The 27,002-nt window shown below is 41.2% G+C and overlaps 1 protein-coding gene across 1 annotated transcript in view; it reads left to right on the top strand.

Annotated features, from left to right (window-relative positions):
- Window positions 1–5,122: 5,122 nt before the first annotated feature.
- The window catches only part of LOC137633319 (sodium/myo-inositol cotransporter 2-like), a 45,659-nt gene continuing 23,779 nt past the window's right edge, over window positions 5,123–27,002 (top strand). The window contains exons 1-5 of the mRNA XM_068365556.1: window positions 5,123–5,274; window positions 5,471–5,660; window positions 5,766–5,977; window positions 11,422–11,530; window positions 12,240–12,525. Coding sequence (XP_068221657.1) covers window positions 5,546–5,660; window positions 5,766–5,977; window positions 11,422–11,530; window positions 12,240–12,525 — 722 coding nt within the window. The 5' untranslated portion in view covers window positions 5,123–5,274; window positions 5,471–5,545. The remainder of the gene's footprint in view (window positions 5,275–5,470; window positions 5,661–5,765; window positions 5,978–11,421; window positions 11,531–12,239; window positions 12,526–27,002) is intronic.

Raw genomic sequence — 27,002 nt, 5'->3', positions numbered from 1 at the left:
GGTGGATAAGTCTAGTAAATTAGCGCCTTGCCAGGCAGGTCAGAGAGTTCCTTTGTAAAGGTACTTGCCCTCATTCGTGTGTGCAATGACCTGGAGCAGGAAGATAATATTTTAGTGTTTTCTTGTTGAATTGTATTCCCTGTTCTAACCTTCCTTAGGAAAGTTCTTGGAGACTGCACAGGACCTTAACGCTTAAAAATGTTGAACTCTTGGAAATATACACATTCCCAAATAAGAAAAGTAAGGTGACAACATGATGGACAAATTGTCATTGAAAATTAAGATATTGAATTTGAATAATACAGAACTTTGATCTTATACATATTATGGAGTCCCTTTAATGCAAAACGTCTGAGAAGTATGTTCACTTGTAAAAAATTAAATAACCCTTGACCATAAGTACAGTATTCCTTCCTGATGTTTATAAACAACCATTGTATTGTTTCTTGCGTATTTTTGAGAAGTTTAATCCAGTGCTTATCTGTTAATGCTACATGGTGGGATTACAACCGAGTTTCTACTATGAACTATATTGAAAATTAATACCTTATTACATTCTGTAATTCACTTAAGGGAGTCCTGTCAGAATCCTGAATATTTTTTACTGGAATAATTATCTGCTTTATGAAAGTGAATTTGTTCTGTCACAAATACAAACCATCATGCTTTGATAAGAGTATAACTAAAGTGAAGCTGGAGATATACATTATTAAAGGATTCAAGTTTCTATAGTTAGGAAAAATACAAATTACTAAAAAAATTGTTTTTTTTTATTGCAAAACCTTGGGATGGATCCCAAACATCTGATATGAGGTTGTGACCACACAATCAGCTAGCGCCTGTCGGACAAACATTGTTACTAGAGCACAATGAAGAGCGGCAAAGAACGCAGATGACGTCAGAAGCAAGACCATAAGGGGCAAACAATCTTACTGCTGAGTATGTGTGTTCATTGTTCATAGTTAGAGAAAAGAACGAAGACGCTAGCAGGCACACAATTACAACAGCAACATGTTTAGTGTGTGGCATCTGGTAGCTCATTTTTTTTTATCTTGTCCCACAGAAAAATATTCATTGCACTGTTAAAACTGATTGTCATCACAAAAAAGGTTTGATGTCCTTTCTCATTTACTTTAATTCATGAAGTCTGATTCTTAGCCATCTTCCAATTTATGTAAAATTGATAGATGGGTTCCCATTGTAGTTCTTCTAAAGTGAGGTACTTGTAATGTTTCAATGCTATTTTGATTTTAATCTTGTTGTTGAAAAATTCATCAAATATTACCTCCATTTATCAAACCATTCCCTATGTGCTGCAAAGGGCTTTATTTCTTTTACAAGATGTAGACTGATGCGGTTGATATGACTTGAAGCCTTCAACTGTAACACAGTCAATCTGTATCCTTCATTTTGTCTTGTCTTTGATCTATGTTTCAAGGCCCCTCTCTTTTACAGCAAAATGTTGTTACGTATCACCGTGTTGACTTTAGCAGTGAAAGGGCCTGTGACATTGCCTGATCAAAACTGCTTTCATCTATTGAATGAAATACTAATTTTTCCTATGATTGCACCAAAATTTAGCTAAAGACTTTTTCTCAGTTAAATGAGGAATTTCTTTCTTCTCTATCAGGGACAACATCGGACAAAAACTTACTACGACTGAAACATGTTTAGATGCTGTTGTCTCATATTGTAGATATGTAATGGATAATGCTACTAATCTCATTGCGGTACAAGATGTGGGGAAGGACTGAGGACAATAGATGAATCGGCACATATACGTACTTGTATGTGTCGGGTCACCTATTTGACATGGTGATGTCCAAACAACCAGATGAATGAGATGGTGTGTTTTTTTTTTTAATTTTTACCCAGAGCTTCTCGTATGGGATTTTTCCATGTGTTCTCTTTTGTATAATGGTGTCAATTGGTCAGACAAATACTGTATAATGAAATCTGCATTGGAGTATTCACAGTAATGGAGGGCAGACTGTACTAAAAACAAACCCTCAAGGGCAGTCGTGTAGTAGTTAGGTACCGGTATTTAGAAGAATACTGTACAGTAGTGTCATTGAATTAGTACCTCCTCAACTTTTCAGATGCTATTGGGGTCTAACTTTGATTGATTAGAATTCTTTACTGTAGCATACGTAGAACCATTTAAGATACTACAATTAACAACCTATTGTAAATCATTTCTATCCCAAGATAAACTGTACAATTTCATACACAAAAATATATCATTATTGAATAAAACTAATATTGGAACTGCCATCTTTGGTAACTGGAACTACTGTATGGTACCTTTGGCTTACATTGACAGCCATTGCTGGATTGATACTGATATAGAATCCAGACAATTTTAGACCATGGAGTATAGTTGGTTGTGATGAGAAATATTTTTACTTTAAGTCATCAAGAGTAAACCACTTTGGTGATGGTTTTTACCAGTCATTCTCTCTGAAGATAAATATTACTAGTAAAATATTCTCTGTTTACCACATGGAGACTTCAATTTGTGAATCAATGCAAATTTATTTCAGAATTGAATAAAGTGTACAGTGAGATCACCTATTTCACATTTTTAAGTGTTATAATATTTAAAAGAGTTAACTATCTTTTTAATGATTTGCAGTTGTTTTTCAGAATTGTACTCTTAATGTGAGATTATCTAGTCACATTATTTTTTAATTGCTTTATGCTGTGCAATTCTAACAACATTTAAAAAAAAGTTGTAGTACACCCCTATAGGTAGTAGTTTGGCCAAGTCACCAGCCACTCCTTGAGATACTGCTGCGAGAGCGTTATTGGGTCCTTTGACTGCGCAGACAGTACTACATTGGATCCCCCTCTGGTTGCAGGTCATTTTTCCTTTGGCTTCCCATACACCGAATAATCTGGCCTATTCTTTACACATTCTCCTCTTTCATCTGACAACCATAAGATAGCCAAAAAATTATTTTTCACTCAATAGGTTAACTTCTGCACTGTATTTAATTAGTGGCTACTTTTCACCTTGTAAGGGTAGAAGGGACTCTGGCTATGGTGAGCAACTCTTCTAGAAGAAGAATACTCAAAATGAAACTATTGTTCTCTAGTCTTGGATAGTGCCATAGCCTTCTGTACTAAGGTCTTCTTCTGTCTTGGGTTAGAGTTCTCTTGCTTGAGGTGACACACTATCCGTTTCCTTATTTCCTTTCCTCACTGGGTTATTTTCCCTATTGGAGCCCTTGAACATCTGGCATCCTGCTTTTCCAAATATGGTTGTAGCTTAGCTAATAATAATATAGAAACTGTGTAACCACCTAGGATCTGCTCAATTTTACATTTAGTTGGATAATTCAATTTAACACATCCAGCAGTACTAGAAATATGAAGTTATATATGACTCAAAATAGAAAACTATACCGTTTATCTAAATTTTTACCGATTCCTGCTTGTGTTAGAGTGGCAGAGAATGAAAACATTTTGCCACTGCTGAAGAAGCTACTAGGATCGGAAACATTCCTCTCCCTAAGGATGCTATAAATCCAGTAATTCATCAGGTAGTTGTAAATGTATGAAAAATTTGTGGGAAGCTAGAATATCAGTAATTAAATCACAAATGTCATACATTCCATGGAAGATGAAATGATCATTAGAAGTTGTACTCGAGTTCAAAGATGAGGATTGGCTAAGGTACGCTAACACAAACCTTCAGACATTTCATAATTCAGTGCTCAAGTTTAATTGCTGACTTAGGGTAACAATTACTTTTTCAGCTGCAGTAGTTTTGATCACCCACTTAAAAAAAAAGGGGAGCCTTTGTAGTTATTTTGGGATATACCAGGTGTAGAATTTCAATACATGTAGTTATGGCTGAAAACCCATGTTTTAATAGGGAAAGAAGCTCGAAAACACTACCTAACCTAAGTTTCCCCACCTAACTTAACCTAACCTAACCTAGGAGCTGTATCTATACCCGCCATGTGACCCCCCTTAGAGTTTTGTGTTATTTACTTACCTTAAGACTAAGTCTCAACCTTGTTTGCTTCCCAACCAGCTTCACTCGTACTAAGGAAACACCATGATATTTCATAAATCATAAGCATAGCTTTATATTATCATATTTCAGACCAAAATAAACAACTTTCCATAAAGAAAATTTATTTGACAAATAATGATAGAGTTTACATCTGTCTCAGTGAACTATATTCACCCCAAAAAAAAGTTTAGGGAGGTGAATCTTTTATTTGGTTTTAAGCTGGCAAAATTTTGAATACAAATTGCGATATCTTTGATCCTACTTTGATAGAATCCTTAACCAATTTTCCATATCAATGATTTAGTTTTAAGGGTCTTCCAATATCAGAACAAGAGGTCATGAATGGTAATAAATTATAACATTCTCCTATAAGATATTAAATTGATTTTAAACTGATAAATCATTCGACTAGAAAACAAAGACCTACTTTTAAGTAGGTCTTTGTTTTCTAAATCATTGATATGGAAAATTGGTTAAGGATTCTATCAAAGTAGGATAAAAGATATCGCAATTTAAAATTTGAAAGTACTACAGTAATTAAAAGACATAAGTAATAAGAAATAAGACATATTAGCAATGAATACCTTGAGAATTCAACATTCAATTTTATGTTCTAGTATATGTAGTTTTACAGAGCAATGGAACTTTTAGAAGGTAGTCAAAGGGTTGGCCATTCAACCAAACTAAAAAACTTATTTCTGATAAAATAGACTTGACATGAAAGAGCATCAAAAGTGCTTGCATTTATACTAGACAGTCAACACCTGTCAATATGATATGATAGTCTCAAAAGGTTATCAGCCTCCTTCGAGAATTAAATATGCAGGAGCTAAATTTATGAGAAATTTAAGCATTCCCATTTCATAATTAAACTTTAATGGATCATGAATTGACATGTACTTTTACAGGTTGATATTGCAGTGTTCTTTGTAAAGTACCTCATATGTCAAGTGTCTCCTATAGTGCTCTCAATTAACTCTGTAAAAAATCTGTCAGATCACTTGAAATTCTGTCATTTTTTTCAGTTTCATTAGTATGGTCTGATTTTAAAATTTTTCATAAATTTGATCTAAACTGTGTTTATAATATTGATTTAATGTGATTTATTTGAATATGCCATTTGACTTTATTGTTTATTTTTGCAGGTAAGTACTCTACCGGAATATACTAGGAAGAGATTTGGTGGGAAACGAATTCAAATTTATCTTGCTGTGCTGTCCCTCATTCTCTACATATTTACCAAAATATCTGTAAGTTACCCAATTTTTACTTTGATAAATGCAGTGTTAATTCAAATATGACTTCCTCTTAATTTCTTAATATTTGCGGTTGCAACGGAATTTATAGTTCTTGATGCTGGTAGGCCTGCTTTAACTTTCAAGAAATATCATAACCACTTTTATTGGAAGTAAATACTGGAATTCACATAAAAATGTCCTTTCACAGGTGAACTTATACTCGGGTGCCATCTTCCTTCAACAAGCCTTGAGAATCAGCAACTTGTACCTTTGCATCATATTTATGTTGGCACTGACATCAATTTGCACATTGGTGGGTGGCCTTGCTGCTGTCATTTATACAGATACTCTCCAGTACTTTGTTATGCTTGGTGGATCCATGATTGTCGTTATCAAAGGTAAAATATGAAAAATTGGCTATTTTTATGTTGTATTATTAATGTACAGTATAATTGTGTAGACAATGAGACCAATGTAGAATACCATTATCATTTTCATTAAAGGTTTCCAAGAGGTGGGTGGTTACACTGAACTTCAGAGAAAGTACTTGGTTGCTATCCCTGAAAAGATGATAGATAACTCAACTTGTGGGCTTCCGCGAGTGGATTCTTGGCAGATGCTGAGGGATGCTGATCCTACTGTTAGTGATATGCCTTGGCCTGCCTTTCTACTGGGACAAATGCCAGCCTCAATTTGGTATTGGTGCACTGACCAAGTAAGATACATGTTTTATGATGTTAGTTTGTACAGCCACTTTCAGCAAAAAATCCCCTGTTGGTCTGGTATATTACAAGAACTAATAAAAAGAAAATCTTAAGAGGAAAATGAATAGACACATTAAAATAGTATACAGCAGAGTCAACTGCTAATGCATGTATATTACCAGAAAAATCACATTTGCAATAAAAAAGGTACACTTTGTACCAACATTTAATTGTTTGTAAAATTCAGAGTAGAACTCCTTGAGGTAATGTCTCGGGTATATCAGCAAATATGTCCTAGATTAGTCCATCAATACTCTAATATAGCTAGTTTCGAAATGCTTCTTGTTAAGGATCTTTGTAGTAGAATTTTGTTTTCATAATACTGTATAATAGGAAGTAAATAAAATTATTCCTATTTACTTGATAAAAACAGTTTCTAAAAGAAATCCATATTAACATAATTACAGAAGGGACTCGTTTCAAGTGAGATCACTTCTCTTATAAATAAATATTTCTATGAGACCCTTCAAAATTCTATGTAGCATATTAAATTTCTACGTGACAATAGAACACAATACTTTCAATTTGCATGCTACGCTTTAACTTCACTGGAATTCACGATTTGTTAGTCATTTATGACTGAGCGATTACATAACAAGAACATAATGATAATAATAATAACAATGAATACTATTACTACTCGTAACATCGCAATTATTTTAAGTTCTTAAGACATCCATAATAATCTTCCCTTTGAGAGATTATTCCTAACACTACTGATCATGTGACCAGGCCAGCGTAGCTGCGGTTTGGTGAGCATGGCTTTTATGCTTGTGCCCACTTGATCCAGAATCTGTGTGTGGAATCGGATATAGTCAGCACTCCTTATTCGATGGAGTTAGGTAACAGAGATAGGCGCGAAGACCGAGAATCCTTGAATACTTGCTGCCCTATGGTGGGACAAATTCTAACCCTACCAACTCATGGCCCATTGTCTATGTTCGGTCGACTAGCACACTAAGCACTGCTTAATACAGTATTGTTTTTACTTACTTTCTATCACAGTATAAGTACACTAAGCACTGCTTAATACAGTATTGTTTTTACTTACTTTCTATCACAGTATAAGTACTGTACTGTATTGTGTAAATGAATGAACACATTTCAGTAAGTGTACAGTACATGTGCACACTACATACTGTACATTTTAAAGCTACTGTACAGTACAGTACGTAACACTTCAGTAGTCATCAGGACACATATGAAAACAAAACTCTATTTTACCTATCTAATATAACACTCACTGATACTGTAGTGTATATTACTGTAATATATGTACAGTGCTATTACTTTAGGACAGTTTAACTGTAATGTGAGTGTTCGCTGTTTTCGTTCCAATGACTCGCACTGTTTGACAACTCACCGCGCACGTAGCCTACATTTACATATTGTAGAGTACAGTAGTAATTTACGTACAGTACTATACAGTATATAGTATTATTATTATTATTATTATTATTATTATTATTACTTGCTAAGCTACAACCTGCGTTGGAAAAGTGGAATGCTATAAGCCCAAGGGCTCCAACAGGGAAAATAGCCCAGTGAAGAAAGAAAATAAGGAAAACTACAAGAGAAGTTTAAGAACAATAATAACATTAAAATAAATCATTCATATATAAACTACAAAAACTTTGAAATAATAAGAGGGTAAAAACTTTAAAATCACGAGAGGAAGAGAAACGAGATAGAACAGTATGATCAAGTGAACCCTCAAGCATGAGATCGCTAACCCAATACTGTGGAAGACTATGGTACAGAGATTATGGCACTACCCAAGATTAGAGAACAATGGTTTGATTTTGGAGTGTCCTTCTCCTAGAAGAGCTGCTTTCCATAGCTAGAGAGTCTCTTCTACCCTTAACCAGAGGAAAGTAGCCACTGAACAATTACAGTTGAGGAGTTAACCTCTTGAGAGAAGAAGAATTGTTTGGTAATTTCAGTGTTGTCAAGTGTATGAGGAAAGAGGAGAATGTATAAAGAACAGGCCAGACTATTCAGTAAATAGGTTGGCAAAGATGAAATGAGCCCTAACCAGAGAGAGGGACCCAATGTAGTACTGTCTGGTCAGTCAAAGGGTCCTATAACACTCTAGCAGTAGTATCTGAACGGGTAGTTAATAATACTTCATATATTACTGTAATACTGTATTGTACAATAAGTATACGAAGATACTGTATTTGAGATTAACTAAGTTTAAAAATTCTATACAAAGACCACTAACTATTTTCGTACAAAATTTTATACAGTCTTGAAGCATGACGCAACTCCTGATGTGTTATCTTCTGCAGTACAGTACTGTAGGGAATCACACATATACAGTATACTAACCTGGTAAATACAATATGTACAGTATGTACATAGATGTTAAAAAAAAATAAATTCATTAGTTATCCAGTAAAAGTTGGACAAAATATTCTGAGATGATGTGGGAGATGTACACGCGAGGACGCATAAAGCATGAGTGAAGCCGAGTCAGTGAGAGATGGGATGTTGTTCGGGGCAGAGAGAGATGTGGCACAAAGCGAGCTGGGTGCAAAGAATCGCAGTTGAATTGAAATAGTTCTTTTTCTCACAAAATTGCAAAGAAAGAACCCGCAGATATGGGGGACTGTCTGTATTTCCTGCAAAAATAGGAGAGAGAATAATGACCGTTGCTTGAGAGGGCGTCCAGACCTCTGTCCTATAGAGAAGAATCTAAATACATAGTGGTTTGTCTCAAGTGTTTATTCTGGAAAACCATGGTCCTCTTCCTTACAAAAGCATGGGAACTATTGTTTATTTTATCCAACACATCGTCAGTCATAATAGTGAATGAAACAAAGCTGCCAAGATATTTGAGGAATAGCACCACCTGCAGTTTTGTGTCATCAACAGTGAAGGTGGCCACATACTGATTTTGTTTATTTTGTAGTACCATACTTCTTATTTCACTTGTATTTATCTTTAAGCCAAGTGTCCTTTTGGAAGATCTTCTGTAATGAATTCAGGGTGTGGGCCAAAATTGTTGTGTCATCAACCAATTGTTGTGTAGATAGTTTTATATGGGTGTGTAATAGGTTACCATCCTTTTGGTACATATTTTATTTGAGTTGTCTTAATTCTTTTCCTACAATATGGTAATTTCTTGAGGGATTGAAATGAATAGAAGCAACATCATCACAGTGCCTTACTCTCATTTCAACAAGAAAGATATGAGGATTCAAGGATGCAAAAACAGGCTTGTTTCCATATTAAATTGAAAGAGTTGAAGTATTTTGAAAAATTTGCAATCAAAATATCATCCTTAGGAGTTTTCAGGGCACAGTGCCAAAGGATGTGGTAAAGCCAGTAGAGATATATATGTCTACAAGTATTTTGTTTTTGACATTTTTCTTATAGTTGCCCCAGAGTAAAAGAATCATGTATATAGTCCCATATCCCTTCCCTAACCTGGACTGGGTCTCTGGTATCACATATTCCGATATGTTAGGTAAATTGTAAGAACATAATTCTAGCTACTATTTTGCCCATTGAAGATAAGAAAATACCTCGGCTTTTCTTGAAGTCACTTCTCTTTTGTTTATTCTTTTAAGAGGAATTATTACAGTTATATCCAAGAGTTTTCTGCTTGTTCCAGGTTCCTATGATTAGTTTATGGTTAATTTTTTTGTGACTGCAAGGTACGCTATGTGAATGTCCGAGCAACTGCTGTGTGTTTTCCCTGGGAAATTTTTTATGTTACAGTATATGAAAACTTGGATATCTGATCCACATATGTCAGGTGGCAAGGAGAAACTTTGATCACCTAACAGGCAGCCAAGCTACAAGGGACTGCTGAGCTGTCACAAAATGAGTACTGGCTTGCCTCAGTGCCTATCCCCAGAACTTGCTTTATCTTTAAGGAAGCCCCTGTAGCCTTCGTCTCAAAAGATTAACCCACAAGGCAGTGGGACCACTCTCTCATTTTAGCCACCAGTAGAGATGGTGTGTCAGGCTCTGGTGCCTGGAGCCAAGAAGTAAGAGTTGAGATGCTTGTGGTAAAGTTTTTTGAGCAATCCTGAGATGTGACTGTTCTATTAACAAAGGAGCTAACTCCTGACCCCCAAATACCTTCATGAATTTCAGCATTTTGTAATCAAACTTCTTCAAAACTACTTTTTTTTATTATTGCCTTCGGTCTGTTGCACAGGCCTTATACATAAATCATAAAATTTTGCCATTTACTTTTTACTTATGATATACTATACTGTAATTTACCTAGTATTATAGCAATCTCTTTCTACCTCATCCAGGGTATTGATACTCCTTTCATTATTACCAACTGAATACCTACTCTACAGTTCAGAGTATTCTCACTATAACAGTTGTTCTCAACCATCTTGGACATATCTTTCAACCTGAACATGGTGCCTTACCTTCTTTTCTTCCTAATTTGTTATTCTTATACATCGTTGGTATTGATGATCTTGTACTCATACTGTACATATATTGCATTTCTGAACCCCTACTTATATGTCACATTCCATAAATAATTTAGTAACTGTTAGCCTTCACACCTCTGGTGCATTGCTCATAAGTTTACTTGCACGACTAATTTTCTTTTGCGGTCTTTTTAGTTACATTATACTTTGTTTAGTTTATGCATTTTCAATCCATTCTTTATTCCATTCTTCCATCTTCAAACACCCTTTCTGCATTTTTCTTTGAATCTGTTGTGAAAACCATCTCCCAAAGATTTGCCTTTCCGTAGCTTCCATTATTACTACAGTATTATACATAATGAATTGCTGGCCATTGCTGAAAACTAACAAAAACCTCTTAATTCTTTTTATGTACCGGTCAGTGTTCACTGTGTTATGGTAGAGTAACTCGACAAGCTTACGAGTCTTTGTAATACCTCTGCTTTCATAATGTCTACTGCTACTTTCTTCTGGACATATCCCTTCTTTATCAGGTTTTCCCATAATGCTGTTAGCTCACCATTGACTTTTATCCAACAGATTTTGTCAAATGACTTGTTAGCTAAAGTTCTAGGCAATTTTATACTTGTGGTAATATCGTCTTGCAACATCCTTCAGTTTGCATTGTTGGTTCTCCTTAAAAAATCTTCAAAATACTTTATCATAACATTGTATTTTTCTACAACTTTTATTTGCCCAATTTTTTGTCTTTTATTTTGCCAGTTACACATCTCTTGTGATTGATAAAGCCCTTCTGAATATTAGTTTTATTTCCTGGATAATATTTGCCCATGAAACTTGCCTTTAGCCTCATTCTTCATCTGCCTGGCCTTGGCATGAGCAAGTACCCTAGGATCTTTTCTTTAGCTGCCATTCATGAATTTTTATTTCTCCAGTGTATTGATCTCTCTCTGTATACCTTCCTTGATTACATTCTAAGCTGTTACTTCCAGATGATTGTTCAGCGGGCACTGGCAGCAAAAAGTCTTTCCCATGCACAAGGAGGAACTCTGTTGGCTGGGTACACGAAGTTACTGCCATTGTTCATCATTATTTTACCTGGTAATTGGTTAATTTTGTGAAATGTATTTATCTCTTTAGTTATTGTGACCCAAAAAGGCACATGCATGCATCTTTTGTCTGTTTATAATGATTAATCAAAACTAGCATTAATGTCTTGAGGGCCATGCTTAGTGCGTAAGTAAATGAAGGCAGCTCGAGTTGCCAAAAATTGTAGTTCATACGTCTTTGTCAGAGGAGATTCCATACCATCATTGTGGGCATGAGGTTTGGATTATCATTATCATTACAAAACTGAATGTAGACCTTGAGTATTTTCTAAGTGACATTAGCTAACAGCATGACCTGAAAGAGTAAGTTAATCATGAATTTTTATAAATTCACAGTAATATATAGTATGGACAGAATTCAGAATATATTTATGTATATCTTACAAAACAGTAATATTGTAAAGGATTTTTTTAGAGAAATAAATGGTATTTGAAAGTCAAAAAAGTTTTTTTCTGTCAGATTGAATTATTGAAATAGGAAAAAAGTTTATTATCAGTGGAGAAAATTTTCCCAGTACTATCCTTGAACAAACTGCTTTAATAGGCCTCGAGCTACCAAGATCAGTTTTTGTTGCTATGTACAATTAGATTACCCAAATATGTTTCTACCTTACTGTTCAATTTCTCCCATCCATACCATACTGTATATAGTAAAATTTTGTTACACATTCTTGATCACCAAATTTTTTTTTTCTTCACAGGAATGATTTCACGAGTGTTATTTCCGAATGAAATAGGATGTGTAGTTCCTGAAGAATGCTACAAATTTTGTGGCTCTTATCAATCGTGCTCAAATTCAGCATATCCAAAGCTTGTGCTCGAGTATTTACCTAATGGGATACGAGGCGTCATGTTATGCGTCATGCTTTCAGCAATCATGAGTAATTTGACCTCTATTTTCAACTCTGCTTCAACTTTGTTTACAATGGATATCTGGTCATACTTCAGACCTAAAGCTAAGGGCAAAGAACAGCTGATGGTTGGAAGGTAGGAACTTTATTTTGAAACCATTCTTTCATTATTTATAATGCAATATTTTTCTACAGGATAGGTATTATTTTGTTGTTTATCTATGTGTACACAGTAGAATTCTTTATAGAATTCATCAAGTTTTTTAATATGCAGGCTACTTTTTTATATACCCTTCATATATTGCTAATTCAAAAATTACAAATAAAAAAGGCAAAATACAGTACAGTATAAATAATAATGAATGTTTAAGTTAAAGCTCAGGCTTTCTAATTTTTGTTAAAGTTTGTTCCTATCAGCATGTATACAAATCATTCATCCTTCAAAATAAGTATATGTCTTTACCAATGCTTGAATGGCCATAGAATAGTTAACAAGTTAGTAATGACAGGTGGCACTTGGGAAATCCCTACCCATCTGCGATCCACATAATAGCTCTTTTAGTCTGGCCATAACCAATATGGACATACTGTTACGCTTCTCTCTCGACTGTTAGATCTTTTCCTACTTCAATATCCGATAGGCTTTTCTTTTTAGCGCTCTCATGTGCAAGCAAAAGTGTACTGGTGAAGGGAATTTTCTTCATGTGAGAAAAAAAATCTTGGAAGGCCCATACATTGCATATCTTTCTGAGGAGGCAATTATAAGCTGACTCTAACCCCCTTTTTACTCCTCCGCTCAGGAGGGCAATGAACTTGGAGTAACTTGTCTGACTTAATTGGGACCGAGTGTTACCTCCACTTGCGTGCTCAATAATGAACATAGTTCATCTAGCAGGTACACATGGAGTCAAAAGCATTCCTCATGGGATGAACCCTGTATAGTGCAGTTCTAGTTAGTGTTTCCAGTACTCCCCTTGTGACAAAACCCCCAGTATAGGGGTTTGTGTTGCAATGAAATTGCTCCCTCCTCTAAGAAAGCCCAACTATTTCTCTTGGGATACTTCTTCCTTGAAAAAAAAGTGAAAAAGCTTGTTACAAGAGCAGGGTTCTCGCTAAAAGTCCTTGGGACTTATAGGGATCACTCTCCTCCTTTGGGAGTGAGTGCCAGTACTCGCCCTCTAACTGGTATCTTTTGGGTCAGTTAAGTGGAGTGTGAGCCGGTGTTAAAGTTATTGCAGTTACAATGGGTGCAGATGACTGGTCCTACTCAGACCTATCATCACCCTATAGACCTGGGGAATGATTTAACATAGACACCCACCTTTCCCATTCCGTTGTTGATAAAGGAGGACTGTGCCTTACTCAATGTCCACTGATCTGTGATAATACAGAGCTCACATATCAACTGATACCTACATTTATGGTTATCGGTCGTGAGGCTGGTGTGACAGCCACTGCTGTTTCATCATTTGGAGGTAAATGATACTACGTGGACTAATCTTCAGAACCATATTATGGTAGGCCAATTGGTTATTGTCAAGGATTTCTCTTTTTGGATTTCATCTTCATTTTTCAATAACCCTCATCTAAATCGGCAAAATATTTTTAAGGATGGTTTTAACTCTTCACGGACATTTCGACTTTGCAGATGTTCTTATTTCCCCTCCTCTCTTTCCTTTTTCTCTCTCCTACTGTACTGTATATTGCTATTGTAATATGATACTATCCAGTATAGAATTACAATAATACTGTAGTAGTAAAATAGTAATGAAATTTACAAATATATATACATACATACATACATATACCAAGGCACTTCCCCCAATTTTGGGGGGTAGCCGACATCATCAAATGAAACAAAAACAAAAAAGGGGACCTCTACTCTCTACGTTCCTCCCAGCCTAACAAGGGACTCAACCGAGTTCAGCTGGTACTGCTAGGGTGTCACAGCCCACCCTCCCCCATTATCCACCACAGATGAAGCTTCATAATGCTGAATCCCCTACTGCTGCTACCTCCGCGGTCATCTAAGGCATCGGAGGAAGCAGCAGGGCTCGCCATTCATTCCTATTTCTAGCATGCTCTCTTGCCTCTCTCACATCTATCCTCCTATCACCCAGAGCTTCCTTCACTCCATCCATCCACCCAAACCTTGGCCTTCCTCTTGTACTTCTCCCATCAACTCTTGCATTCATCACCTTCTTTAGCAGACAGCCATTTTCCATTCTCTCAACATAGCCAAACCACCTCAACACATTCATATCCACTCTAGCTGCTAACTCATTTCTTACACCTGTTCTCACTCTCACCACTTCGTTCCTAACCCTATCTACTCGAGATACACCAGCCATACTCCTTAGACACTTCATCTCAAACACATTCAATTTCTGTCTCTCCATCACTTTCATTCCCCACAACTCCGATCCATACATCACAGTTGGTACAATCACTTTCTCATATAGAACTCTCTTAACATTCATGCCCAACCCTCTATTTTTTACTACTCCCTTAACTGCCCCCAACACTTTGCAACCTTCATTCACTCTCTGACGTACATCTGCTTCCACTCCACCATTTGCTGCAACAACAGACCCCAAGTACTTAAACTGATCCACCTCCTCAAGTAACTCTCCATTCAACATGACATTCAACCTTGCACCACCTTCCCTTCTCGTACATCTCATAACCTTACTCTTACCCACATTAACTCTCAACTTCCTTCTCTCACACACACTTCCAAATTCTGTCACAAATATATATAATAACTTTATTCCTAACATATGCAAACTATTCAGCAATAAACCCATTTCATAGGGAATTTAATAATAATTTTTTTTTTAAAGAAGCTATTACATACAATATACTTAATAATGTTTGACTTAAAATCTTATGAGAAAAATAGAAATTTAATATCAAAATTTCTCATTTCTATGCTCATTTAATGTTCATATTGCTGCTTCTCCAGAAACTGGGTTTAGTCGACCTTTACCTATAAAATTTTAAAAGCTTCCTATTTTCTTTCCCTTCAATAAACACATGCCCCTAACAAAGGAAGGAACAGTCTAGTGGTGAGTGGTATTTGATATGCACTAGTCTCTTTTTCTCTTCAGTTTCTTAGTCAAAATTATTGTTATCCTCCTGACACGACACCACAAGACAGTGGGCAAAGGGGGGCATGTACATAAACATCAGGTTTAAAAAAGAAATAAGAAATTTTACTATTATGAAATTATAACCATGATAATTATGAAGGTGTAGACTCAAATGGTATTTTTCCCTTAGTTTTTTTTTGAAGACTGCTGATTTTGTAGCTCCGAAGTTGTATTATTTTCTGTGCATTAGCAAAGAGGTTCTTTTTGAGCTTGTTGGAGAATTGGTAATGTTACTTCATTTGGTAATGTGTTTGTGGTAGCTCTAGCCCTGATGATCACTTTCCAATTTCCAAAACTCCCATATTATCTCAAGTTTTTTAACTTCTCTTGACGAAACATCTAAATAGGTTTGCTGAAGGTAATCATCTGTTCCCTAGTTTGCCTTTTGGTTTTTGGAAAGGCCTTGAATCATGTAATGCCCTCCTTACAATTTCCAATGCTGTGCAAAAATCCATCAATTGTGGTCAGAAAGTTCACATGATTGGCCTTGATTTTGGTACTGCCTTTGACTGTGTTAATTATAAGGCATTCATTTTCAAACTCCAATAGTTGGGAATAGATGGGTCTTTTCTTAACATCATTGTTGAATCTTTAAGTGATAAATTCCAAAGAGTTGTTGTTGATGGGCAGTATAGGAATGTGAGATCTGGTATCTGGTGTTCCTCAGGGTAGTATTCTTAGTCCATTACTTTTCATACTACTTACACATAGCTGGTTTGCCCTAGAAAACAAGTTTCTTGCATATGCTGATGATGCTACTCTTTTTGCATAAATTCCATCACCTGAACGTAGATCAGGAGTGCTGAATCCCTTAGTAGAGATTAGCCAAATTAGTGCATGGTGTGCAAATTATGGGACATGAAGTTGAACGCTAACAAAACTCAAGTATGATTGTAAGTAGGTTGAGGACAGTGGTTTCTCAACATCCAGATCTCTGCCCTGATAATGTTTCTAACCAACTCCTTGAAAATTGTAAGTGTGATTCTCGATTGCAAATTTACTTTTGAGAAAGCTATTTGATCTGTTTCTTCTAAATTTTCACAAAAATTGTCTTATTGAGAAAGTTTTGAAAAAACTTTTAGTGATCAATCTATTTTGAAGAAATGTTTTAATTCTTTCATTCTATCTTATTTTGAGTATGTTTTCCTTTGTGGTCATCAGCTGCTGATTCTCATCTAAATTTGTAGGACAAAAAATTATGGACTATTAAATTTTGTATTCCTGATCTGGATATCTTGGGCACTGTTGTTCAGTTAGTTCTTTATGCATGTTGCATAAGATTTCTCCTAACTTTGATCATCCTTTGCATTCAAATCTTCCAAGACTCCCATCCTGTACTTAGTCTAGGTATACAGTTAGTTCTAATAGTCTTGCCTTCTCCATCATAAGGGTCAACATTTTACAATATTCCAGCTGTGATCAGATTGTGGAATGATCTTCTTAATCGGGCAGTTGAATCAGTGGAGTTTCAGAAGTACAAACTTTCAGTGAATTATGTTGAATAGGCTAACATGAGTGTTTCTTGATAGTTTATATATAACATATTTAATGTTGTTGTTGATCTTAGGATATTTTATATTCTTTATTCATAACATAACAGAACCATTGGTTAATCAACTGTACTAAACTTGAAAGTTGAGGAGGATGCCCAACCAGTCTTGTACTATGTTTGTTTAGAAAAGTATGTCCTACGTTGCCGACAAATTAAAAAGATGGTAGTCAAGGTTTCAATGCCAATACATTATTGGTTCTCGGTGATATTTCATTGTGTGACCGACATATTTCAGCATAAGAGCTGCTGTGATGGATTCAATAGAGTCTGAATCCACAGGTACAGAATTCTTTGTACTCGCTGAATCAGTATATGCATGTTGATACACTGCCCTTGGAGCAGGGAAGATGGTTAATACCTAACTGGTGCAGCGGCACATTGGTGACCCCTGAGTGAATGCAACTAACTTTATTTGAATGGAGCATCAGTACATATACAACCCATTCCAGTCAAGAATGGCACAAAAAATCAAACTCAATGAGACTAGCATATACAGGCATAAATAGATTATCAGTGTGAAAGAAGAGCGATAACAACAATATACAAAAAACAGAAATACCGTTACAGTGTACGAGCGTGTGTGATACACGTGCGGTACATACCCCACCCAACATTATTAATTGGTTCCAAGAGACCCTCATAAGGCAATTTTTGACATAGGGCAGGTTTTTGCCTCATAAACAGACATATGTTCTCTATTCACATACTGAATATGAAAAAGTACCTATATTAATAAGCTTCCATATGAAGTATACTACAGTACCAGGATTTAATAATTATTTTCTGGGCTCAGACCTGTGCCGCCCAGTGAAATGCTCCTTTAGCACCATTTTTAAGGTATATAACTGCTATATATTACCAGAGAAAAAATTGCATAGGAATGCCAGGTTGAACCCAGCTCGCTCACCTATATAAGGTGTCGATATAATAATGGGGCGTGATGATTCACAACCAGAGGTCTCGCACCATTTAGATATCTCCTCTTCAAAACCCCCGCCACAGCGAGGTGCCGATCAACACTACTACCACTAACTTAACCCACGCCAGTGACGTCACTCCTTTCATAGCACTTGCTTTGTGCAGTTCACTTTTTCGGTGTGTGTTTTTTCCCGGATTTACCCAGGATTTATATCATGATGTCGGACTCTACTGTCACTCCATCGAAATTAAGTACCAGATCTATGAGTTTTGAGTCTTTGGAAGTAGCCTTGCCCTTAGTTATTTTATCACAGTTTTTAATTCACGGTTCACGGCCCCGCTTCGGGACCGCCATGGAGGCTGGCTACCTCCTCTCTCTCTCTCGTTCTTAACGCTTTACAATTAGTCTTCCATACTGATTGTTTTTCGTTTTGAACCTATCTGGGTAATTCACGGTTCACACCCCGTGTTATTTTATTTTGTTATGGTATTTCATTATCCTGTTATTTACGATACAGTTGTTATGGTACTACGATATCACAGTTCGTGTTAGGTTGGCATGCCTGCTCGCCTTCGGGCGCTGCTAGTTTTTTATGTTACCCCACGTTATTACGTTATCACAAGTGGATACGTTACATTATATTTACGACTAGTAGTTGCTTTAGTTTGAGTGGGACTCTCGCGAGGCAGTTTGTTTTCATATTTTTATGTCGGCACCTCACCGACTTTGTGTTATGTTGCCCCGCCCCTGCCCAGCTCGGTCCTCCCCGCGCTGGAAGGTTCGGCTTATTTTATGATATAAAAACCAATGTAAGGAGGGGGAAAAAAGACCTAACATGGGTATTATTTTTTTATTTAATACTTAAGGATGTGAAATTTAAAGTCAGAACTGATGCACAGTATGTAGAACCAACATAAAGTGGTGTATTACTCTGCATATAGAATATAGTAGGAAATAGAATAGGAAAAGGAATGAGGATAATATGGAATAAAAAAGGGTATAAGGAAGTTTCAGATTATAACTTTCCAAGTTTGTACCAAATGGTCAACCGTGTATAAGTGAATCCACAGGTAAGGTCGGACTGTTAACTGTATAAACAATTAACCAAGTCCCTTCCCTTCGTTACATTCCGTAAAATATATTTGTTCCGTAACTAAAATACAAACCACGCTATTTACATAGGGTAATTACTTCGGCGTAGCTGAATAACGAGCCACAAGAATTTTAACAAGGGTTTACTACCCCACCGCTAGTTAGCGGGGGATAGGGAGGGGTAGCTTGCTAACACCCCCCCCCCCCTCACACACACTAGTGAGTGCTCCACTTTGCTTTTGGCTCGGGAGGCGATCAGACGTGTCTGCTCTCTCCCTCTCTTGACTGCCATTAATCTGTTTTTGCTTTCTCTTTTCTACAGAGCGTGTTTGAAGTTGGCCTCTATTATTTTAATATGTGTACGTGTCCTGGATTACCTGGCCGCCCTTGTGGGACCTTTATATCGGCCATCGACACTGATCCCCACACCTTATGTCCTCATTGTAGGGGCCAACGGTGTGTTAGCGGTAACGTATGTACAGTATTGAATGTAGGGAGTGGTCTACCTCCCAGTGGGAGAGGTTTGCCCGGCGCCGGAAGAAGAAGTCTAAAAGGGATATTTCTCTTTCAGAGGTTTCTCTGAAGAGAGAAAATTCCAAGGCTTCTTCTTCCGTAGCCCTTTCCTCCTCCGAAGATCCCACTCGATCGATCTCTTCCGAGAGGCCGGCGAGTGGTAGTGTAGACCGTATTGCTGTTGACCGATCCCGGGGTGCGGGAGAGGTAGTTGCCTCCCATATTGAGGCAGCTGCCCCTCCTCCCCTGGAGGAGAATTTTGATTTTCATTTGTCTGTTAATAACAATGATTTATTACAGCTTTGGGCTTCCTTGGGGCTTCAGGGTTTGCCCTCCAGGGAAGCACTGTTTGACATGATCAAACTAGGTGCAGCCGTTAAACAATCGCCGACGACAGCAGGGATAGATCCTTTGTCTGTCGTTGACGTTGTTGTAATGGAGGCATTGAGTGTTTCTGCTCAAACACCTTTGGCTTTTGTTGCTGAGGTAGCTGAAGGCTTAGGTTCCCCCTCCGAACATCCTTCGAGGGAGGAACTAAGTCCTACGGTCTCTCCTGCCGGTGATTCTCCCCCTCGGGGGAGTTCACTCACAGAGACTCCTCTGCGGAGGCCTTATGAAGGTCAGCTTGCTGATCCAACGGCCCCTCGTGGGCGTATAAGGCGGAAGGCTCATCCTCCCCTTCGCCGTAGAGGCCTTCTTTCCCCTCATAAGGGAGTTAGGAGGCGCCTCTTCGGCTCGTCATCCCCGCAGTCCTCTGCAGAGGAGACAACTCATCACTCACCGTTCCTGCCAGCTACCACCTTAGACCTCTCCGGAGATCGTTCGCGATCCCCTTCGGAGGAAGGTCGTCCTTCAGGACCCTGTGACCAGTCTCCCTCCAGACCTGCCGTCACCTTACAAGGATGCTGCTGCGCTTTATGCGCCGATGAAACCTGTCATTGCGCAGGCACCGGTCCCTTCAGGGCATAAGGGTCTTGAGCGCAAAACTGCGCCTCAAACCCTTAAGCGCCAGGTTATACCTGCGCGCCCTACTGCTGCTGTTCCAGACTTAGCGCCACAGCGCTCACGTGCGCACACTTGTTCCTGTTTTATGCCAGGGTTCCCCTGCGCGCCCACAACCTTCTACGCGCCCGCGCCCATCAGCAGTTCCTGATTTATCGTGCCCGCGCCCACCTGCGCTCACGCGCTCGCCTGCGCACAAGCGCCCACCAGTTCCTGTCTCGTCACGCGCAGTCCAAGAGGCACCTAGGTTAGCGGACAGGCGCTCACAGGTGCCCCTAGACCCTCAGTGGTCTTCTATTATGAAGAGTGATGCGCGCCCATCACGCGCAGTTCCTGACACAGCGCACACGCGCTCTCCAACGCGCCAGCGTGCTTCCACATCTCAGGGCGCAATCCAGGAGGTGCCTAAGTTAGCGCATGGGCGCTCACAGGTACCCCTGGACTTTCCATCCAGACTGCGCGCAATGTTCCAGTTGCGCGCAATGTTCCAGTTGCGCGCGATGTTCCAACTGCGCGCAATGCGCCCAACTCAACAGCGCACACCTGCGCGCCCGTTTCCTGTTGCGTGCCCTGCACGCCCATCGCAGCAGCGCACACCTGTGCGCCCACAACCTGATGCGCGCCCACGATCTCCTGCGCGCCAAGCGATCTCACGATCGCCTAAGGTTCCTGCACAGACTACGCAGCGCTCACCTGCACGCCAGCTGGCAAAATCACCCTCGCGCTATCACGAGACTGTGCAATCGCGCCCTCGTCCTGTCTTCGCAGACACGCGCCCACGCACTTCTTCGCACTCGCGCCCGACAGTACCACATCAAGTTACTGTGCGCCCTCGCATCCAGCCTTCAACCCCGCTTCTCGAACCAGCTCCTGCGCGCGCCCACGGCCACACGCCCGCGCCTTCTCCTGCGCGCCACCGCGCCCACGCACCCGCACCATAATTCTCGCAAGCCCACGCGCGTGCGCGAGCACGAAATTCCTGCTGCACACGATTCTGTCGCGCGCGACCCAGAACAGGGCTCATCGCGCGCCCCGATCGCCAACGCACGAGTTTCATCGGGGCTTCAGGCGGACAGGTCATCGTCTCGTTCCCCTCCCCGCAAGCGCAGAAAAGCGCGCTCACCGGAGGAGGGGAGGATTCCGGACAGGTCTAAGGACTCTTCTTTTTAAGCTTCTCATCAGGCGAACCCTTGTTTGTCGACTCCTCCAAGGGATCGAACGATCCCCTTCCCTCCAGAGGGAGTGTCTGACAGCGCAACTGTCAGTCAGCAGCCCTGGTTTGGTACCATAGTCAGAGCTCTTATGCAGGCGATGAAGCCTGTTCTCTCTGACTTAGGTCACAAATCGGTGGCAGCTTCCTCCCCCCTGAAGAGGAAGAGAGGAGTCCCCTCCGTGGTGACTTCTCCGAGGGCTATCCTGTCTCCTCGCAAATCCTTGCGCAAGGCTCCTTCCCCCCCCTCATACTTTCTCTCCCTCCCCTGCGGATGAGTATTACCCATCCTCAGGAGAGTCGGAAGAGCCGGTCCATTCCCCCATCGCACCAATGGGGGAAACTCCGCCTCTTCCTGAGAAGTCTTCTCGTACAGAGGTGGGGAAAGTCTTGCATCCATCGTTACTAGAGTCCTGAATCCCTCCCAGGAGAGAACCGAAGGACTCGAAGACTGTCCCTAAGTCTTCGACAAGGATTAGATAGGAACCAGATAGACCTTCGGAGAACGTCTGCGAGTCCCCCCAGGAAGAGCCACTGGGGACGGGAGACTTTGCTGCCTTGTGAGGGAAAGGATACGGTCCTGGACCGAATCTACGGCACCCAGAAACCCTCTAGGGCCAGTGCAGCTTTGCCCTGGTCACAGGGGATGAAGAGTGCCAGAGACAAGGTCGAGGGCCAGCTCTCTGAGCTTGCCTCTTTCAATAGATCCAGCGCCGGTAACAAGCTCCTCTCTCCTCCTCGAGTCCATCAGAGGAGGTATTTTGAGATCTTAGAGGAGACTTGTTTGGGTCTTCCAGTTCACCATTCCGTAGATGAACTCACTGGGGGAGTTCCTCTAGAGAGAGACTCCAACCGGCAGGTGTCCTATTCTGCAACTGAGATCCTAAGCCAGGAGAAGGTGGCGAAGTGTGCCATGCAGGCAACTTCGTGGCTTGACATCTGGCTGGGGTCTTTGGGCATCCTGGTACGATCTGAGGATTTGTCCAAAGAAAGTACCAGGAAGGCACTGGAGACATTCTTGCTCTCAGGCACTCGTACCATCGAGTTTCTGGCCCACCAAGTCTCGAGCTTGTGGGCCAACACGATTCTCAAACGACGGGACGCAGTGGCTAAGAGATTTCACCAGAAGGTCCCCAGTTCCGACGTTAGCAAGCTCAGACACTCTTCCGTTCTCGGTAAGAGTCTGTTTGAGCCTAAGGACGTGGAGCTAGCCGCTGAGAGGTGGAGGAAGTCCAATCAGGACTCCCTCATCCACAAGGCCCTAACATCGAGGCCTTACAAATCTCCAGCAGCCCAGCAGCCCCGTCCAGCTAAGGACACAAAGAAGACAACAGCAGCAAAGCCGAAGGTGTCTAAGCCCTTTCCTGCCAAGGGCAGAAGGGGCAAGAAGTCTTCCAGGGGAGGTAAAAATCCTAGAGGAAGCGGCCGAGGCCGTAAACGCTAGGATTGGCAGTCCCCCTGCATGTCCACCAGTGGGGGGATGCCTACAAAGTTGCGCGACAAGGTGGCAGCAACTCGGGGCAGATACCTGGACGATTTCCGTGATCGGCCAGGGTTATCGCGTCCTGTTCATTTCATCTCTACCTCCCGTGACAGCGAATCCAGTGTCATTGAGCTCCCTTACCATGGGATCGGTAAAGGGGCAGACCCTCCGGGCAGAAGTCCAGACCATGTTGAAGAAGGTCACTCTCCAAGAGGTAGTGGACGGGTCCCCAGGCTTCTACAGAAGGCGTCTGGAGGCTGGAGACCAGTCATCGACCTCTCAACACTGACCGGGTTTGTCAAACAGACTCTGTTCAGCATGGAGACGGCAGACACGGTCAGGCTTGCAGTGAGACCACAAGATTTCATGTGTACACTGGACCTCAAGGACGCGTACTTCCAGATCCCAGTCCATCCGTCTTCAAGGAAGTACTTAAGATTTTGCCTAGACGACAAGATCTACCAGTTCAAGGTGCTCTGCTTCGGTCTCTCCACAGCTCCTCAGGTGTTCACCAGAGTGTTCACCCTGATATCATCATGGGCTCACAGGATCGGGATCCGTCTCCTCCGTTATCTGGACGTCTGGCTGATCCTAGCAGACTCGAAGGCAACCCTTCTTCGCCACCGAGACAAGCTTCTCGAACTTTGCCAAGATCTAGGGATCATAGTAAATCTCGAGAAGTCCTCTCTGCAGCCCTCTCGGAGACTGGTATATCTAGGCATGGTCATAGACACCAATCTCCACAAAGCCTTCCCATCAAACGACAGGATAGCAAGGCTGAGGAAGGTCGCAAGACCTTTCCTCACACAAGAAGATCTTCCAGCCCAAGCGTGGTTACGTCTCCTCGGCCATCTCTCCTCCCTGGCCCGTCTGGTTCTCAACAGTCGCCACAGAATGAGATCTCTCCAGTGGCGACTCAAGTCCTGGTGGAATCAAGGACACGATTCCCCAGACACTCTGATCCTTATGGGTCAGGCGGAATAGACAGACCTCCAGTGGTAGGTGGCAGACGAGAACCTACGAAAGGGAGTGGATCTTCTCGTCCTCCCCCCGGACTTGATGTTGTTTTCGGACGCATCAAAGAAAGGGTGGGGGGCCCATGTTCTGAACTACAGGACCTCAGGCCTGTGGTCAGAATCAGAAAAGTATCTTCACATAAACTTGCTAGAAATGAAGGCCGTATTCCTGGCACTTCAGAAGTTCCATCAAGTCCTGGCGGGTCACTCTGTGGTGGTGATGAGCGACAACACCACAGTGGTGGCTTATATCAACAAGCAGGGAGGTACCTTTTCAGAACAGCTATCCCATCTTGCAGTAGAGATACTGAGATGGTCCGAAGTCCACTCGATCACACTAGCTGCTCGCTTCATTCCAGGAAAAAGGAATGTGCTCGCCGACGGACTGAGCAGAGCAACGCAGATAGTGAGTACCGAGTGGTCTTAGGATCCTCAAGTAGCCAACAAAGTCCTGACTTTGTGGGGTTACCCGACTGTGGATCTGTTCGCTACAGCGTTGAACTTCAAGCTCCCGCTGTACTGCTCCCCAGTCCCGGACCCCAAGGCACTCTGGCAAGATGCCTTCCAACAACGGTGGGACAACATCGATATGTACGCCTTTCCCCCGTTCTGTCTGATGAGGAGGGTACTCAACAAGACCAGAATATCGGTCAATCTATCAATGACCCTTATAGCTCCGCTATGGCATCACGCAAAATGGTTCCCGGACCTTCTGCAACTCCTTACGGAGCCTCCGAGAAAACTCCACATCACGAGCTACTCAAACAACCACACTCCAACATCTTCCACAAAGCCGTACCTTCGCTTCGGCTTCACGCCTGGAGACTATCCAGCATCTTCTCACGGAGAGAGGATTTTCGCAACAAGTTGCGAACAGGATGTCTGGACACCTGCGCAAGTCATCCGCAGGGGTCTACCAGGCGAAGTGGCGAGTTTTCTGTGGTTGGTGTCGTGGAAAGGGTATCTCTCCACTTGATGCCACTATTCCAGCAATAGCGGAGTTCCTCTTGTATTTGCGGGAGGAAATACGCCTTTCAGTCTCGGCAGTGAAAGGCTATCACTCAGCCTTAAGTCTTGCCTTCAGGCTCAAAGGAGTGGACATTTCTTCCTTGCTGGAACTTTCTCTTCTCATACGAAGTTATGAACTTACCTGCCCTCAGTCGGAAGTGAGACCTCCTCCATGGAACGTGGTTCGTGTTCTCAGGTCTCTGAAGAGACCTCCCTACGAGCCATTACGCCAGGCTTCAGATTGCCACCTTACTTGGAAGACGGTGTTCCTGCTAGCTTTGGCTTCGGCCAAGCGAGTCAGCGAATTACATGGTCTCATACGACGTCGCCCATTCAAGGGGATGGGGGAAAGGTAACGTTCAGATTCATCCCTGAGTTTGCTGCCAAGACTCAGAATCCGGGAGTGCCAGACCCTCGGTTCGACTCTTTCCAGGTTTCAAGTCTCCGTTCTGTAACAGATGACCCAGACCATCTCCTACTTTGCCGAGTAAGGAGTCTGAGGTTGTATCTTAAAAGAACAGCTGCAGTTCGTCCCCAGGTGCAAGCCTTGTTCGTGAGCACTGGGAAAACGAAGAGAAGGGTCACCAGAAATACCATCTCAGCCTGGATTCGCAAGGTAATACACCTGGCCTTGAATCCTGACCCTTCTCCGTCACGTCGCCCTAGAGCGCATGATGTCAGGGGCATAGCTACGTCCCTGGCCTTCAAGAAAAATTATTCAGTGACGCAGGTCCTACAAGCTGGGGTGTGGAAGCGTCAGACCACCTTCACAGCCCACTACCTGCAAGACGTGACACACAGGAGGCTCGATACGTTTTCTATCGGCCCTGTGGTGGCTGCACAACAGCTGGTCTAACCTCAGGCTCCTTAATGGACAAGTAGCAGAAGGTTGAGGGCATTGTTACCCGGTTTTAGTCTGCGTGAATGAAAAGATATGTCTGGCCCTTACTCTTTTCTTCATCCTCTCCTCCCTTGGAGAAAGCAGCATCCTGGGTTCTCTGCACAGCTGACCTCAAACCACTGCAGGTAAACCATGCTTCCTTGTGTTCCTAGTATTAAGTGTAATACTGTCATGTCCCCATATCCTGACGAGGTGGTATTGGGTAAGTCCTAGCCTAGAATTCCATCTGAAGAACTCCAGGTCAACTTCCTAGGACGAGTCACTTCTTCACCTTCGCACATAGCTTACGTAGGCCGCAGCAGTTTCACAGCATGCTAGCGAGGAGCAGGGACTTCTTATTTTCCGAATACGTAAGCACTCGAATATGGAGTCCCCGGGCAAAGCCAAAGCCAGTATGGCACGGACTTTCCGCCCTTTCTAAGGGTTGAGTCACCCTATGTAAATAGCGTGGTTTGTATTTCAGTTACGGAACAAATGACAAATTCGTAGATAATTTGTATTTTTCCTAACTATACAAACCTTAGCTATTTACACATATTTGCCCGCCAGCCCTGTCCCCCCGGGATAAGTCCTACCTCTAAGCAAAGTGAAGCACTCATTAGTGTGTGTGAGGAGGGGGGGTAGCAAGCTACTCCTCCCTACCCCCCGCTAACTAGCGGTGAGGTAGTAAACCCTTGTTAAAATTCTTATGGCTCGTCATTCAGCTACGCCGAAGTAATTACCCTATGTAAATAGCTAAGGTTTGTATAGTTAGGAAAAATAAAA

Source organism: Palaemon carinicauda, chromosome 42 (assembly GCF_036898095.1).
Source record: "Palaemon carinicauda isolate YSFRI2023 chromosome 42, ASM3689809v2, whole genome shotgun sequence".
NCBI lineage: Eukaryota > Metazoa > Arthropoda > Malacostraca > Decapoda > Palaemonidae > Palaemon > Palaemon carinicauda.
The sequence above is the reverse complement of the archived record's forward strand: the minus strand, read 5'-3'. Positions and strand labels throughout refer to the sequence as shown.